Below are 17168 nucleotides of genomic sequence, written 5' to 3'. Positions count from 1 at the left end.
ACTCACATTAATATCAGTTCCATCATGAGGAACCTTAAAAGCAGAGCAAAAGTAGTCAATGGTGACAGTGAAATCGACACCATTCACGACAGTATGCAACACACGCTCCTTAACTTTTACCAATGCAAAGAACTGTATAACCTCAATTGGGTAAGTCGGATCCGAAAATCTACTGACATCACTCCACCCTTGAAAATCAAGAAAATCGACAAAGAACTTAAGAGACGGAATTTGAGACAACCAAGATTTAAGATAGTACCTTCCACCATGAATTGAATATTGTAAAACCCGAGAGACCAAGATGCTTTCTCCCTTGGTCATGCAAAGCCGGTTCAAACCGGCCTTGGTTGCGCTTTTCGAAGGCTCCTGAAACAGAGTCCTCGAAATCCCGTCCCGAACAACAACTTTGGGTTCATGATCTTCCTCAACTTCATCTACTACAGCCTTATTTTTCCCTTTATTGAGCCGACGCCTTTTTCCCTCGGAAGTCGACTCATCCCGACCACGAAATAGATAAGATGGAGGTGATGGTTGTTGGTTTGTTGGAACAAAGGTAGAAGAATTAGGTTGATGGGATGTTGGTTGTTGTGGTTGATTGCATGGATGATGTTGGCGTTGATTTCGGGTTGAGGACCGTGTGTGTGCATGTGGAGGTGTCATTGTTGAGAGGTTGAATGATGATGATGATGGAGATTGTGTATTGATTTGGTAAAGTGAAAAGGTGAATGCAATTGGAGAGGTTTTACACGGTTTTGGGGGTAATTATAGGTTTTAGCTAGGAATCTAGGTTTAGGTTTAGGAAAGGTATATGTTTACATAAATAAGGTAACTAATGTATGAGAAGATTAGGATAGATATAGCACAAGTTGGACGAGATATGGCATATGAGATTTTTGGAAAGATTTTTGATAGAAATTTGGTAAATAAAATAATATGGTGTATCTCAATTTTCTTAAGAGAATAAAATTTGTATGCAACTTAAATTCTTAAATACTAACAGAATATATACGATAAATAAATATCTATAAAACGTAGATGTTCATGCAACGTAATATACGGACCTAGTCATATAATCTTATATCAAACTAATCAATCATTGAGAGATTAAACATTTATAGAAACTTAGGTGCCACCGATTAAACCAATTTTCAACTGTAAAGTCTCAAAACGTCCTCTAGCTAACGATTTTGTCAAAATGTCTGCCCATTGTTTTTCAGTACTATAAAATTCAAGTTTTATATTCCCTTTCTCAACATGGTCACGTATAAAATGGTGTCTAATTTAAATGTGCTTGGTACGCGAGTGCTGCGCGGGATTTTTGGAAATAATAATAGCACTCGTGTTATCGCATAAAATAGGAATACAACCTACATCAACCCCATAATCACATAATTGTTGCTTAAGCCATAATAATTGAGTACATACCAGTCCTGTTGCAATATTTTTGGCTTCTGCTGTTGAAAGGGCAACTGAATTCTGCTTCTTTGAACCCTATGTGATAATGCAAGGTCCAACGAACGTGGCAACACCTGACGTACTTTTTCTGTCTAAGGAGCATCCTGCATAATCGGCATCTGAATATCCGACAAGATCGAAATTGCATTCCATCAGATACGATAGATACAGTTTACACGTCCCAATGAGATATCGTAAAATTCTTTTTACGGCCGTCATATGCGATTCTTTGGGAGATGATTGATATCTTACATAAATGCATACACTGAACATGATATCTGGTCTACTTGTAGTTAAATATAGCAATGACCCAACCATTCCTCGGTAAGTTGTTTCATCAACTGACTTACCATCTTCATCTAGAGTTAATTTCTTGTCTGCGACCATTGGAGTAGACATAGCATGGGAATTTTCCATTCCAAATTTTTGAATTAATTCTTTAATATATTTCTGTTGATGAATTTTGATGCCTTCCTTAGTTTGTTGAATTTTCAGACCTAGGAAGAATTTCAATTCTCCCATCATGCTCATCTCAAATTCGGAAGTCATCAACTCCGAAAAATACTTGCACAGATTGCGGTTGGTTGATCCAAAAATAATATCGTCGACGTAGATTTGATTAACCAAAAGGTCAGAATCCTCGGATTTTAGGAATTGGGTTTATTCACAAATCTTCTCTTAAATCCACTGTCAGGTAGAAATTTCGATAATCTGTCATACCAAGCCCTAGATGCTTGTTTCAATCCATACAGGGCCTTGTCTAATTTAAAGACATGGTCTTCAAATTTGCTATCCTTAAATCCATGAGGCTGTTCTACGAAGACTTCTTCTTGTAGATATCCATTTAGAAACGATGTCTTAACGTCCATTTGGAAGAGTTTCATTCCCTTATGGGCTGCGAATGGTATCAGAAGTCTAATAGCTTCAAGATGAGCCAATGGTGCAAAGGTCTCGTCATAATCTATTCCTTCTTGTTGATTATAGCCTTGTACCACCAATCTTTCCTTATTTCGAACTATGACCCCATCATCGTCTAATTTATTTCTAAACACCCATCTGGTTCCAATTACAGATCGATCCTTGGGTCTAGGAACTAAGTGCCAAACTTTGTTCCGTTCAAATTGTTGAAGCTCTTCTTGCATAGCTATAATCCAATCTGATTCTGCGAGAGCTTCCTTAATATTCGTTGGTTCAATTGTTGATATAAACGAATAGAAGGAACAGAAATTGTTCAAGGATCGTCGCGTTTGAACACCCTTCTTAATATTACTAAGAATGTTTTCCATAGGGTGTGAATTCTTATATATCCATTTCGTTGAAGTAATTGGTTCTTCAGCATTTGAACTTGATCCAACTTCATTTGGCTCAAAATTCAAGGACGTTCTCCCTAAATCCAATACAGGTGCTGTAGTAAAGTCGGGTATAACTTCGGACTCGTCACCTTGATTTGGATTCAATATCATAGTAACATCATCTATAATATTGGATTGGGAATCCTTATCTTGAGACAATGTTATAGTATCATCAACTATAACTTTATTTTTCTTCTTTTTGTCTTTTAAAGAGTGATCAAGCTCATCATTTATTCCTTCAATCTCATTGTCCTCGGTTCCAATTCTGGAGGATCATTTCGAGAAAGACGAAAATCAGGTTCATCCATGTCTTCTTCCTTATCCTGTAAGGGCTTATCAAACACATTATCTTCATCAAAAATAACGTGAATACTTTCTTCAATATAGAGTGTTCTTTTATTGAAGACCTTATAAGCCTTACTATGATCCGAATAACCTATAAAAATAGCCTCATCACTTCTAGGGTCGAACTTACTTAACCTATTTTTACCATTGTTATGAACAAAACACTTACTCCCAAAACAACGAAGATGAGAGATATTAGGTTTACGGCCTCTTAGAAGTTCATAAGGGGTTTTCTTTATAGGTCTTATCATATCACAATTATGGATATAACATGAAGTACTAATGGCTTCAGCCCAAAAATTACGAGGTAGACCATTACACAAGAGCATTGTACGAGCCATATCTTCTAGTGTTCTATTCATACGCTCGACCACACCGTTTTGTTGAGGAGTTTGTGCTGCAGAAAATTTATGTCCTACACCATTAACTGTACAATATTCTATAAAGGCTTGATTATCAAATTCGGTGCCATGATCCGTACGAATAGACACGAGGTTAGTCTTATATTTATTTTGAACAAGTTTCATAAGACAAACAAACTCATCAAAAGTCTCATCTTTTGAATGAAGAAAGATAGACCATACATACCTTGAGTAATCATCTACGTGGACGAAGACATACCTGGATCCTCCTCTACTCATTACCTTCATGGGACCACACAAGTCCATATGTATTAATTCCAAAGCTTAATTCGTGCTTACCACTCCTTTAGGTTTGAACGATGATCTCACATGTTTGCATCGAGCACAAGTGTCATACATCTTATCTTGATCGAACCTGATTTTAGGTAGTCCTTCAACCAAGTCCCATCTCTTGAGTTTACTCAAAATAGGTGAGCTAATGTGACCAAAACGCTTGTGCCACAAACAAGGATCATCATGTTTAACTTTCATGCACGAAATAGAGTTAGTAGGCACGGCATTTAAATTTACCATATACACATTCCTTTTCCTATGGCCTTCAAGAATAATATTACTTGTACCTTCAATTATAATGCGACAAACATCTATATGAAAAACGACCTTGTTACCTTTGTCGCATACTTGAGATATGCTAAGTAGATTATGCTTGAGACCATCCACTAGATAAACATCACTGATTGCGTGTGATTTAGAAATTCCAACTTTGCCCACACCAATCACTTTGCCCTTCTTATTATCCCCAAAAGTCACCTTTCCTCCATTGAAAGGTTTGAGTGAAAGAAATAAATTCTTATCTCCAGTCATGTGTCTTGAGCATCCACTATTAAGATACCATTGATTGTTTTCTTTCACCATCACCTGCAAAAGGATTAGATACAGTTTTTAGGTACCCAAGCTAAGTTGGGTCCTTTATAGTTAGGTACCCTATATACTAAATCCTTTCGTGCCCAAACTTGTCTAACAGTCGTGTTTCTAAACTTTGGGTAGTTTTGTTCAAGAGGAGTTCTAGGTCTAGGGGACTCCCTGGGTCTCACATATCTAGTCTCCTTGTGTTTAGGTTTAGCTTGTTTAGGTTGACAATGAGTTTGTGAAGTGCTAGCCTTTTTGGTGTAATCAAAAGCCATGTCATAGAACCAACGAAAGTTATTATTCCTCTCTTCGTTAGGTTCATCTATAAGGAATTCATCATCCTCGACTGTTGTGTCAAGCGTTTTAACAAATTCGGTATTTTTTCGTATATCATGTACATGTTTGACGCAATTGTCTTGGATGTGACCCGTATGACCACAATAATTGCAAATCAGATATTCAGGAAGATCGGCATATTTTCTTTTTCTGAAATCATGATCTGAAGGTGTTGATTTTCATTTAGAGTGATCTCTACGGCTGTAGCACTCATGTCCTAAACCCATCTTTATATTATTGTCAGATTGTTCGGTTAGGAAGTTTAAAACATTTGTGCTACCTTCCCACTTATCATGGTGATGTGACCATTATTTGCGTACATTTAGTCCCCTAATTGAGCCTATTTTGCATACTATTATAGCATTTCATGGCCATTTTATCCGTCAAAACCTTCCTATTTGCTTTTCTATCGCATTCTATATGTTTTGTAGGAAAGAAGAGAATAAGGCGGAAATTCCCGTCTTTCGTGCATATTCGGAAGCTATTTGACGACATTTGATGGATTAGTATGAGGAGGAAGCAAGAACTGAAGACCAAGCCTACAAGAATAAAATGGAAGTGAAGGAAAGGGAAGAATAGAAAAGAAAACGTGAACTGAAGACCAACCCGAGCGGATTCTCTTAAATCCGGCCGTCCACAATACACGGAACCCGTGCGTCTTCTCCCCAATCCGCCCGTTTTCCTCTTCACCAATCCGCCCGGATTCTCCCAAAGACGCTCGGATTCCAGCCCAGCGTATTTTCGTCTTCTTCAAGCCTCAGAGAAAGACGCCCTTCCTTCAAGAAATACCGGCTCCTCCCTGCTCCATTTAAAACGTGTAATTACTAGTTTAACCCTTAGTTAACCCTAATGCATCCACCTAATTTCTACTATAAATACCCCACTTGTAAATAATCAAAGGGGGGTCCCTTTACACATCTTTCTAGCTAGAAAAATCCTTTCTTAGATTAGATTAGGAGTAGATTAGAATAGATTACTCTTTAATCTCTCCACAAATTACACATTAATCTTTCCATAATTATTGTTCAAGTTTATTATTCAAGTTTATTATTGGGTAATTGAAGATTATTGGGTTATTATTGGGAGATTGACAACCTTCCATCAATCATCAAGTTCTTCTATTATTCTTTGCTTTATTATTTGGATCATCTTAAGTTGGTATAATTCCTTTACTCTTTAATCTTTATTGTTCGTTTCTTCATTCTATTATCATGTTTATACTTGTTGTGATGATTGACACCCTTATTAACATGTTAAACTTGATAATGATGAGTAGTCCTTTAGCTAGGATTAGTGGGTAATTAAGGGAAACCAACATGGGATTGATTCATGCTTAATCTAATATGTTCACATGATTAAATTGCTTGCTTGTTGTGATGTCAACTTTATGCACATGTTATGTTTGATGAAATGCTAAGCCTATGAATCCTTGCATTTACAACCATCTCTTATCTACTCAACTTGACTTGTAAGATATAACCCAACTCGAGTCTTGTTAGATCATGCATAGAAGTTGAATAGGAGGAAAGTAAGTCGACTTGTAGGTGTTGTACAATCTAATTGATTCGGCTCCGGGACCCAACCCTTCCTATGAACCGTAAGACATAAACCAACTCGGTTCCTCCACAACATTAATTGCTTGCATATAATTGTAAACATGTTTGTATGATCAAAACCATGAATCCCCCATGACCCCATGATATCCTGGCACTTTTAATCAATTGTTTACATCTTTCCTTTTATTGCTCGTTCTACTTTATTGCTTGCATTAGTCTAGGACACAACTACAAACCCCATCAATTGTGACACTAGCATAAATTGAGATAGATAGACTTAGAACCCAAAGCACACCGTCCCATGGATCGACCTCGACTTACCGCTAACTAGTAGTTTGTTGAGTATTATAAATGTGTTTGATTGGATGAGTGACGACATCAACCGGATCAAAATGGCGCTGTTGCCGGGGATGGTGCTATGTGATTAAGTTCTTACTTGTTTGTCTATTTTGATTTTTGCTTTCACCTTGAGGAACTTGTTCCTCAAGGATTGTTTTTACCGTTTTATTGTAGTTTCCGTGCTTGTAATTGTTTCCTTGTCTTAACCATGATGATGACTCAAGACTTGACATATGGAGTATGTGGTGGATCTTTTGAGTATGACTATGGGTATGGGGAGTTTGAGGAGCAAGTCAACACAAACCTACCTTACTATTTGTACAATGAAAATCCTAACCACTACCCCAACTTTTCCCACCAAAATCACCACATCCAATACCCACAACAACCAACCACCCAAAACTCACTTTACAACCAATTCCAAATGCCACAATACAACCACTTTCACACCTACCCACAACAAGAAGATGAACCCATTCAAAATGTGATTCTCCAAATGATGGGAGATCAACAAAACTTCTTCAAACAAATGCTAGAAGAGAGCCAAAGAAGGCACATTGTTCTTCAAGGCATTGTTACTCATGGTGAGGAGTTGGAAATTCAAATTGCCCAAATAAAAGAAACCCAACTAACTACCCCTCACCACTCTTTAGACATTGACCATGAATGTGAGTTTGAAGGAGTTACCTTTAATGAGAAGTGGGAAGAGCCAATCTCTTTGAGCTCTTGTGAGTATGAAAGTGTGTTATTTGATGATGAAGATATGAGGTTGAGTAAGCCAAATACTCTTAACCTTTGTGAGTATGAGGGTGTGTCATTTGAAGTGGATGTTGAGGTGTTGGAGAAAGAGTTTGTGAAGAGGAATAAAGCCCCTATCTATGATTCGTATGAAGATAGCGATGATGACGTGCCTAAGGAAGGAGCTTATGAAGAATACGTGTCTTACAAGGACCTTTGGAATAGGGGAGAGGAATGGACTTGTGATATCACCTTGCTTGAGGAGCCTATCCTTGAAGTATTTGAGATATCTTATTATGAAGATGAATGTCCCTTCCCTATTGTCCACGAAGACTACTTGGCACCTACCATGGAGCCAATGATTGTTGGAGAGGATATGTTGGACCTTCTTCAAAAGGTCAAAGCATCATACAAGGGGTACTTGGTGGAAAAACTCAAAGAGAAACTTGCACGTGAAGCTACTTGTGGAAATTTGGCACCCACAATGTCAACTTCTAAGGTATCCGGTCATCAATGTTATGAGAATTCTCCTTCGACTTTAGAAAGATTGAAAAACCCAAATGCTATCATCATCACAAAAATTGAAGGAGAAGGTGGTAAGTGGAAGTCTCCGGACGAATATGAACCACACTTCATACCTTATGTTGACAAGAATCATGAGCTTGTTGGTTTGAAGCATTGCAAAAGATCAAGTGCTAAGGGTAAGGTGAAGAAGAGAATAAGTGGCAAGCTACCTTGGCCAAGCTTTATTTTGAAGTGGAACAAACCATATTTATGCTTATTTGAGGATTGTGCCCAAGCATTTGACCGGTTATTGAGAGCATTGAGCAACATGGACAATATCAATAACCATGGCAACAAGGAATGAGTTTGGTGGAGTCCTCCCTCAAACCACCATTTGTAAGATATCATTTCCTTTGACTTTGCATTACATTTACACTTGCATTTAGTTATATACATATACATTTAGCTTGCATTTGTATCATATTTCATATTGCATTTACATGAGTTAGTTTATATAGTATAGTTGTATTGTAATATATCTCACATGATTCATGTAGATAGTTGCATATAGACTAGAATTCATGCATAGTCACTAATGAGCAATCCTATTCTTTTCTACACTAGAAATAGTGTTTAAATCGGTTTGGGGAGGTTTGATCATAGGTGACCATAGTTTATTAGAAAACATGCATCATATAATATAGTTTAGATTGCATTCATTTGTTATATATGTCATATAGAATTGCACTTAATTAGAGCATGCATTCATTCATATCATTGTACTTCAATTTCCATAAAATCAAAAATTCAAAAACATGTTTTCCTTTTTTTTTTCCTACTCCTACATGTACATTGAGGACAATGTCCAAAATAAAGTGAGGGATGGGAATTTATATTCCAAAAATGCATGAAAATTGAAAAATTTCGAAAAAATCACAAAAATATGTCTTTTAATTTCATAAAAACAAAATCCATAAAAAATTGAAAAATTCAAAAAAACCAAAAACAAGTTCATTTCCATTGTCGTATAATTTTGTATACATTATTTGTATATATTGTGTTTGTTCATCCTTGTTCACATTGATTGACTACGCCACATCCGAGACATGAGGATATTGAACACCGCATGGTATGATCTTTCCAATCTCCTTTTTCCTCTTTATGTTAATGAATATGTGGCCTTATTTTGATTGATGCGGTATAAACAATGTGAACTTAGGACTTGCATTTAGTTTATATGGCATATTAGTTGGTAGAATCATTTGCATTAGGATGTTTATATGTTAGTTGCATCATGGCATATAGTTGCATGTTAGAAAAATTTTGCGAAACCGTCTATTTGGGAAGCTTGACAAGTGTATATAGGCCCTAGTAGATGCTTTTTCTTCTCAAGACTTTGTTTGTTAGAATACTTGTAAAACACCCTAGGATGTGTCATGCTAGTATCCTTTGACCCATGGATTAAAGCCTAGTCAAGAGTACCTTGTGGTGTGATAACTCCTTGGCTACCGTTTATTCCAAGGTGACCCTTGAAACCATGAAACCATCATTCATCCATATTCTACCACATTTTTGTCATCAAAGGGAATGGGCACAAAAATAAATTGTTCAAAATTTAAGTTCAAGGAATGAAAAGAAAAGAAAAGAAAAAGTTTGCAAAATGCATCAAATGAAAAGAGGAGCAAAAATAGAACTCCTAAAGCTTTAAATATAAGGCACCCTCACTACATATGGGGTGACTTTGAAAATGTTCAAAATGAAATGCAAAGAAAGTTGTCAAGTGTTGAAATGCCAAAAATCAGAAAGAAATGGCAAGAAAGTGTTCTCAAATGTTATATGCCACAAGAAATTGGGGGGAAAAACAAAAATGAAAGCAAACTCCCAAAGTGAAACTCAAATATCTATTGATCCCTTTATCCACCGTATCCATTTTTGTGCATGGTAGAGAGGGGACGACCCTTCTTCTTGTCTAGGCAAGAAGGGGAATTCCGCGATCCTCCAGGTTTTCTAACACCATAGGGAGTCTATCCTTGACAAAAACATTTAACGATTGAGGACAAAGGTACCCTAGCTTAACACAACTTGGAGGTGATTTATTGGTATCCTTCTAGGCTTAGTCGTTTGAAGAAATTGCATCTATGAAGGAGTGTGTACCCTTGAATTGCTTCCCTTGTAGATAATTTCCGCCACTTAGATGAGGAAAGTGGCTATTCTTTTGTAGATGCATCCATTACTTGTTTTGTGTGCTTTAATGTTTGGATGTATCGCCATTTTGGCAAGCCCCACCTTGCCTTGCAAGAAGGCATCCTACCTCATGGTTGTCTTGTTGTGAGTTGAAGGGGCGGAGTGAGACCCGCTAATTGTCTCATATCGGTTATATTAGTAGGTTAGTTTAAAAAAAGGTCTAGTTTTTGTCACCTCTTTACTCGGGACGAGTAAAGGTTCGGTTTGGGGATATTTGATGTGAGCATTATTTGCGCACATTTAGTCCCCTAATTGAGCCTATTTTGCATACTATTATAGTATTTCATGGCCATTTTATCCGTCAAGACCTTCCTATTTGCTTTTCTATCGCATTCTATATGTTTTGTAGGAAAGAAGAGAATAAGGCAGAAATTCCCGTCTTTCGTGCATATTCGGAAGCTATTTGACGACATTTGATGGATTAGTATGAGGAGGAAGCAAGAACTGAAGACCAAGCCTACAAGAATAAAATGGAAGTGAAGGAAAGGGAAGAATAGAAAAGAAAACGTGAACTGAAGACCAACCCGAGCGGATTCTCTGAAATCCGGCCGTCCACAATACACGGAACCCGTGCGTCTTCTCCCCAATCTGCCCGTTTTCCTCTTCACCAATCCGCCCGGATTCTCCCAAAGACGCTCGGATTCCAGCCCAGCGTATTTTTGTCTTCTTCAAGCCTCAGAGAAAGACGCCCTTCCTTCAAGAAATACCGGCTCCTCCCTGCTCCATTTAAAACGTGTAATTACTAGTTTAACCCTTAGTTAACCCTAATGCATCCACCTAATTTCTACTATAAATACCCCACTTGTAAATAATCAAAGGGGGGTCCCTTTACACATCTTTCTAGCTAGAAAAATCCTTTCTTAGATTAAATTAGGAGTAGATTAGAATAGATTACTCTTTAATCTCTCCACAAATTACACATTAATCTTTCCATAATTATTGTTCAAGTTTATTATTCAAGTTTATTATTGGGTAATTGAAGATTATTGGGTTATTATTGGGAGATTGACAACCTTCCATCAATCATCAAGTTCTTCTATTATTCTTTGCTTTATTATTTGGATCATCTTAAGTTGGTATAATTCCTTTACTCTTTAATCTTTATTGTTCGTTTCTTCATTCTATTATCATGTATATACTTGTGATGATTGACACCCTTATTAACATGTTAAACTTGATAATGAGTGAGTAGTCCTTTAGCTAGGATTAGTGGGTAATTAAGGGAAACCAACATGGGATTGATTCATGCTTAATCTAATATGTTCACATGATTAAATTGCTTGCTTGTTGTGATGTCAACTTTATGCACATGTTATGTTTGATGAAATGCTAAGCCTATGAATCCTTGCATTTACAACCATCTCTTATCTACTCAACTTGACTTGTAAGATATAACCCAACTCGAGTCTTGTTAGATCATGCATAGAAGTTGAATAGGAGGAAAGTAAGTCGACTTGTAGGTGTTGTACAATCTAATCGATTCGGCTCCGGGACCCAACCCTTCCTATGAACCGTAAGACATAAATGAACTCGGTTCCTCCACAACATTAATTGCTTGCATATAATTGTAAACATGTTTGTATGATCAAAACCATGAATCCCCCATGACCCCATGATATCCTGGCACTTTTAATCAATTGTTTACATCTTTCCTTTTGTTGCTCGTTCTACTTTATTGCTTGCATTAGTCTAGGACACAACTACAAACCCCATCAATTGTGACACTAGCATAAATTGAGATAGATAGACTTAGAACCCAAAGCACACCGTCCCATGGATCGACCTCGACTTACCGCTAACTAGTAGTTTGTTGAGTATTATAAATGTGTTTGATTGGATGAGTGACGACATCAACCGGATCACATGGACTTTCCGAGCATGTGGTATACGTCATTATCCTTCTTGAAATTGTCACGTAAGTCTTGGAACCTTTTTTTAAGAATAAATACAACATCCGAGTGCTGTTTCTTAACATTGATCATGTCAGTTTTAGATTCTTTCAATTGCTTTGTGAGAGGATCGATTTCTTTCTTTCGGTCTAAAATCACTGCTTCATCAGATGTGATTTTACTCTCTAAAAGTTCTTTGGCTTTTCTAAGTTCTAAAGTTATAGCTTCACTAGTTATAACTTTGGCTTGAAGGTGCTTAATATTAAGCCTTAGGTCTGAAGTTATAGCTTCATTAGCTATAACATTGGACTCTAATTCCTTATTTTCAGCATTAGTAGTATCTAATGTTGTAGCTTTATTATCTGTAACTTTAGATTTTAACTTTGTCGCTTTTGCCTTTAGAATATGATTATCCTCAGCAATATCAAGAATCTGTTCTTTTAGATCCTTTAGTTCCATATCCTGTTCATGACATTTGTCGAGGGATTGCTCAAAAAAATCAAGTAGGGCATTCTTAGATAATTTCTTAACACGTTTTTTGAGTTCAAGATAACTAACCTCATCATCGTCATCTTCATCTGATTCTCCTAGAAAGCATTAATTTGAATGAGAAATCGTGCTATCATCGTCGCTGTCAGAGATTAGGTCAAGACTGACGCTGCTGAGACAAATATTGGGTACTTCGTTATCTTCATATCCTTCATCATCTTCTGAGTCAAGATCTCCCTAACACGAAGCCATCATTACTTTTTTGAACTCCTTCTTTGTCTTCTAGCATTTTGCCTTGTCTTTAATTTTCTCCCATATTGGACAATTCTTGATCATGTGATCAGATTCTCCACACTTGAATAAACTTTTGTTAGCAAATGATGATTTTGATTCTGTTGCTTTCTTGTTAATGGACATGTTGTTGTTAGAAGAAGATTTTGCTTATTTGTTTCGAAAGATTCTATTTTTAAAACGTCGTGCAACAAGACTGTCTCATCTTCTATGTCGGAGCTAACATCTTTGCTTTTCAAGGCCATATTTTTACCTCAACTTGGTTCATCTTCATCAGCATTTAGAGTTATTTTATGGGCCATGAGGGCACCAATGAGTTCTTGATAGGAAAAGTTCTCAAGATCTCTCGATTCCTCCATTGCTGTGACCTTAGCACGCCACTTTTTAATCAGGCTCCTAAGAACCTTTCTTGCAATGTCCTCGGTGTTAAACTTTCTTCCTAGGTTTTTCAATTCATTTATGATGCTTGAAAAACTTGCGGACATACTATCCAAGGACTCGTTTTGCTCCATACTGAATAGCTCATATTTCTGCATTAACAGATCTGTGCAGTGTTTCCTAACAATAGAAGTACCTTCATAAACTAGTTCAAGGCCGTCCCATATTTCCTTGGCCGTTGAGCACGAAGAGAATCGATCGAATTCTGCAATACTCATGCCGTTTTGCAATAGGCTTATTGCTTTAGAATTATTTTCGACCTTCTTGTAGTCAGCCTCGATATAATCCTCTTCCTTTTTCTCATAGGTAGTGCCTTCAGCGGATGCAACCAAAATTTTATGCGGTCCATTTTAAATAATCTTCCAGCACTCCCAATCATGACCCTTCACATAGTAAGTCATCATGTTCTTCCATAAACCATAGTTCTTCCCATCAAAGACGGGACATTTGAGGTATTTGGAATCCATTTATCACGTGATAGGCAGCGGAAACTAAAACATTAAGATAAATGAGGATAAACAGATCAGCCTCTTTGCGGTTAGGCAATCAAGAGCACGAGGCTCTGATACCAGTTGAAGAGTCTATCGATCTGAAATACTCAAGAGGGGGGGTGAATTAAGGATTAAAAACTTTAACCTACTTTTTCGATTGCATGTGTATAATTAATTATTTAAAGTTTATTGATTAAACTTTAACTAATCAATTAATTAACGAATTAAAACAATGCAAATAAACGAAAGAGAAAGAGAGACACATGGATTTTTGAAGTGGTTCAGTTTCACAAATCGAAACCTACGTCCACTATTCTCGATTAATAAATTTAGTACCTTTCTACAGATTACATATTTACTAACCCAACTCGTACAACTAACCCTAGTTGTAACTCAAATGAGTATCGCTAAATACACGAGTGACTAACTTACGCTAATAAGAAAGTACTAATGATTCTTCTAAAAGTTCACGTTAATGAACGAGTAAGAAGTCAATTAAGCACTATTATCTTATAACGATAACAAAAGAATGAATGCACAAGTGAATAAGACGCACGACCTTTCAAAATAACAAAACGGCTTTTGCTTATGAAACACAGTTTTTTGCTTTCAAAATAAATTCAATTTATGCTCAAAGGTCTTACTTTCAAATGTAGTAAAGAGTAGAGTATTTATATCAAAGGAGGAAGCAAGGCACACACGGTTTCCACGAAACCCTAGAGGCCGAAACAACAGATATGTACACAAATCATATCTTTGTTATTTCTTTCCTTAAAATATTAGGAGATACTAGAGAATATTCAAAAGATAATTTTATCAATTATTCTCCTATTATCTTTTCCTTAAATCTTAAGATATGATAAGATTTTCCATAACAAAAATATTCTTATCATATATAACCATATCAATTTAAATATAAAAGATATGTTAAGATAATTCTAGAGAATAAAATCTTAACAATAACAACTTTTATTCTTGGCTTACACAAAACCAACACGGCTCATATGTCTTGTTTTTCGTGAAAACCCTAGCTTGATATTAGGTTAGATTTAGGGTTTAAGAGTATGCTATATTAGAAACCCTAATTAGCAATATCACTCAACTCATAAGTTGACCCAACATAATTACTAATTATAAGATTAAAATAAAACCACACTCAATATGAATATGGGCTTCATCATTAAATAAATACTATTTGCTAAAACATTTAAAAGAGACAAAAATATTTTTCAAAAACAATTTGAAAACTTCTTAAGTCGTGCGTTATATAAGCTTAGCATTTCAATGTTATAGTAGAAGAGCTATAACATTGAGCTCTTTCATAAGTAATGTTATAGCTGTGAAGCTATAACTTTACTAACATAAGAAATCCATTTTTATGTTACCATTACGAGATAATCACCTACGCTTCTCTAATCTTCTTAGGAGATCTTCGAGTGTAGGCTACTTCGTTATTCAAGCTTGATCAATCTTCAATTGAGCTTCATCTTCTCACGAATGCTTGAATAATTCTTCCATTATCTTGCAATATCTTGATCCGTAATTGAGGGCTTGATCACAATAAGTTCTTGTATACTTTAATCACAATCCTTTAATCTTTGCAAATAATAAGTCTAATCTGAAGAGACTAAACGAACAATTATGCGCAACGAGTATATATAATATAAAGTACTCTTGACATCATCAAAACATAAACATATACTTTGTATGGTTCAACAGGAGGGTTCTTACCCTCAACTTCATCCAAGATAGGCGGTAGAGCTTCATAATCTTCCTCCAAATGCTTCCCTGAGCATTTGTCCTTAGCTTCTTCAATAGCTTCTTCCAACATGTCTATGGAGTAAACACTTTCGAACATAGGTTGTGACATGGCTCCGGTCAAACAGAATTCAACTACATTCCCTCCCACCTTGAAGGTTAGTTTTCCCTCCTTGACACTAATATTAACATCTCCGGTTGCTAGGAAGGGTCTTCCTTGAATAATAGGCGTTTGTTGATCCTCCGGGATGTCAAGCCCCACGAAATCCACCGGGATGTAGAAGTTTCCAACCTTAACCGGCACGTCCTCAATCACACCCATCGGTCTTTGTACCGATCTATCAGCTAGTTGTAGTGTCATGGAGGTAGGAATCATGTCATGTAACTCGACTTTCCTCGCAATGGGAAGAGGTAGTATGCTAACACTAGCACCAAGATCACAAAGTGCCCTCTTAATGCTCACATTACCCACTGTTCAAGGGATGGAAAAACTACCCGGATCTTGTAGTTTCTCCGTCATGGGATTGAGTAAGATCACACTACATTTTCCTCTAAGAGAAACTAGACCATCTCCTCCAATGCTTCTCTTATTGGTCAACACATCTGTCAAGAATTTTGTGTGGAGCGGCATTTGTGTCACTACCTCGGTGAAAGGTAATGAAACTTCAAGCTTCTTCAACATGTCCAAGAATTTGGAGAACTTCCTCTCCTCATTCATGACTCTACTTCTATTAGGAAATGGAATTGGAAGGTTATTCGCTTTTTTGGGAGTTGCGGCTTGCTTTGTGTTAGCTACTTCACTTGCTTCTTTTCCTTTCCCTTCGTCTCTTTCAACCACTCTTTCTTGGTCTCTTTCAACCACTATTTCTTGCAAAACAAAGTTCTCATCATCTTCAATATAGTCACTCACCTTCCCCTTCTTAGTGTTGTCCACTCTACTTGTAGGTGAGGGGGGTGGACTCTCCTCACCATATTTCATGACATCTCTCTTTCTCTTCAATTAATAATCCTTGTAAGGGTCCTCCAAGTCTTTCCCACTCCTCAAGGTCACCACATGAGCTTGTTGGTGTGGTGGTGGTTGTTAGGGATAAAAATTGTATTTTATCACCTGTGACATGGCATCATATTATTGGCAGAAAAAGTGGCAAGAAGACTAGGTGATGTTGCATATGATTATTGGTAGATAAAGGGAAAGGGGAATCGCTGAGGTGGCGTGTTATGGGCCATGGGATCAAAAGAAGAAACAAACACAAACTGGGTAAATTAAAAACCCACGTGCAAAATGGGGCCACCAACCAAGTCAATCAACAAACCCCTATTTTTTAGAAGGTTGACCTGGTATTTAGCAATAGACGCAGAGGCAGCTCAAAAACCCTAGTTCTGATTCCAGCATCTATATAAGGACGAGGAGAGCAACACTCAAGGCATTCGATTTTTCAACCCAAGCAACTCTACAGTTCACAAAAATTTCGTCTACACTTGGCGATAGTGCACTAGCTACAAAGAATCTTGTATTTCCTTACTTGGGCATTTACTCTCGATTATAGTGCAAATTTGGCGGGATTCCGACTCCCCCCGCGGTTGTTCCCACACCGGGTTTTCCGCGTCACCAAAAATCCTCTGTGTCATTCTTTTCGTTCATCTTTATTTCCTTCTTCATTTCGTTGTATAT

The 17168-nt window shown here is 36.9% G+C and overlaps 1 protein-coding gene across 1 annotated transcript; it reads right to left on the bottom strand.

The window, feature by feature from the left end:
* Nucleotides 1–3037: 3037 nt before the first annotated feature.
* Nucleotides 3038–16475, bottom strand: LOC141631858 (uncharacterized). The gene is made up of 3 exons (XM_074444478.1): nt 16064–16475; nt 15441–15967; nt 3038–3130 (listed from the first exon to the last, which is right to left on the bottom strand). Exons 1-3 carry the CDS (start codon nt 16473–16475, stop codon nt 3038–3040), a joined length of 1032 nt encoding a protein of 343 aa, XP_074300579.1.
* Nucleotides 16476–17168: the final 693 nt, after the last annotated feature.

The sequence above is a fragment of the Silene latifolia genome, chromosome Y (genome assembly GCF_048544455.1).
Source record: "Silene latifolia isolate original U9 population chromosome Y, ASM4854445v1, whole genome shotgun sequence".
Taxonomy (NCBI): domain Eukaryota; kingdom Viridiplantae; phylum Streptophyta; class Magnoliopsida; order Caryophyllales; family Caryophyllaceae; genus Silene; species Silene latifolia.
This window is presented reverse-complemented; position numbering and strand designations above follow the sequence as displayed.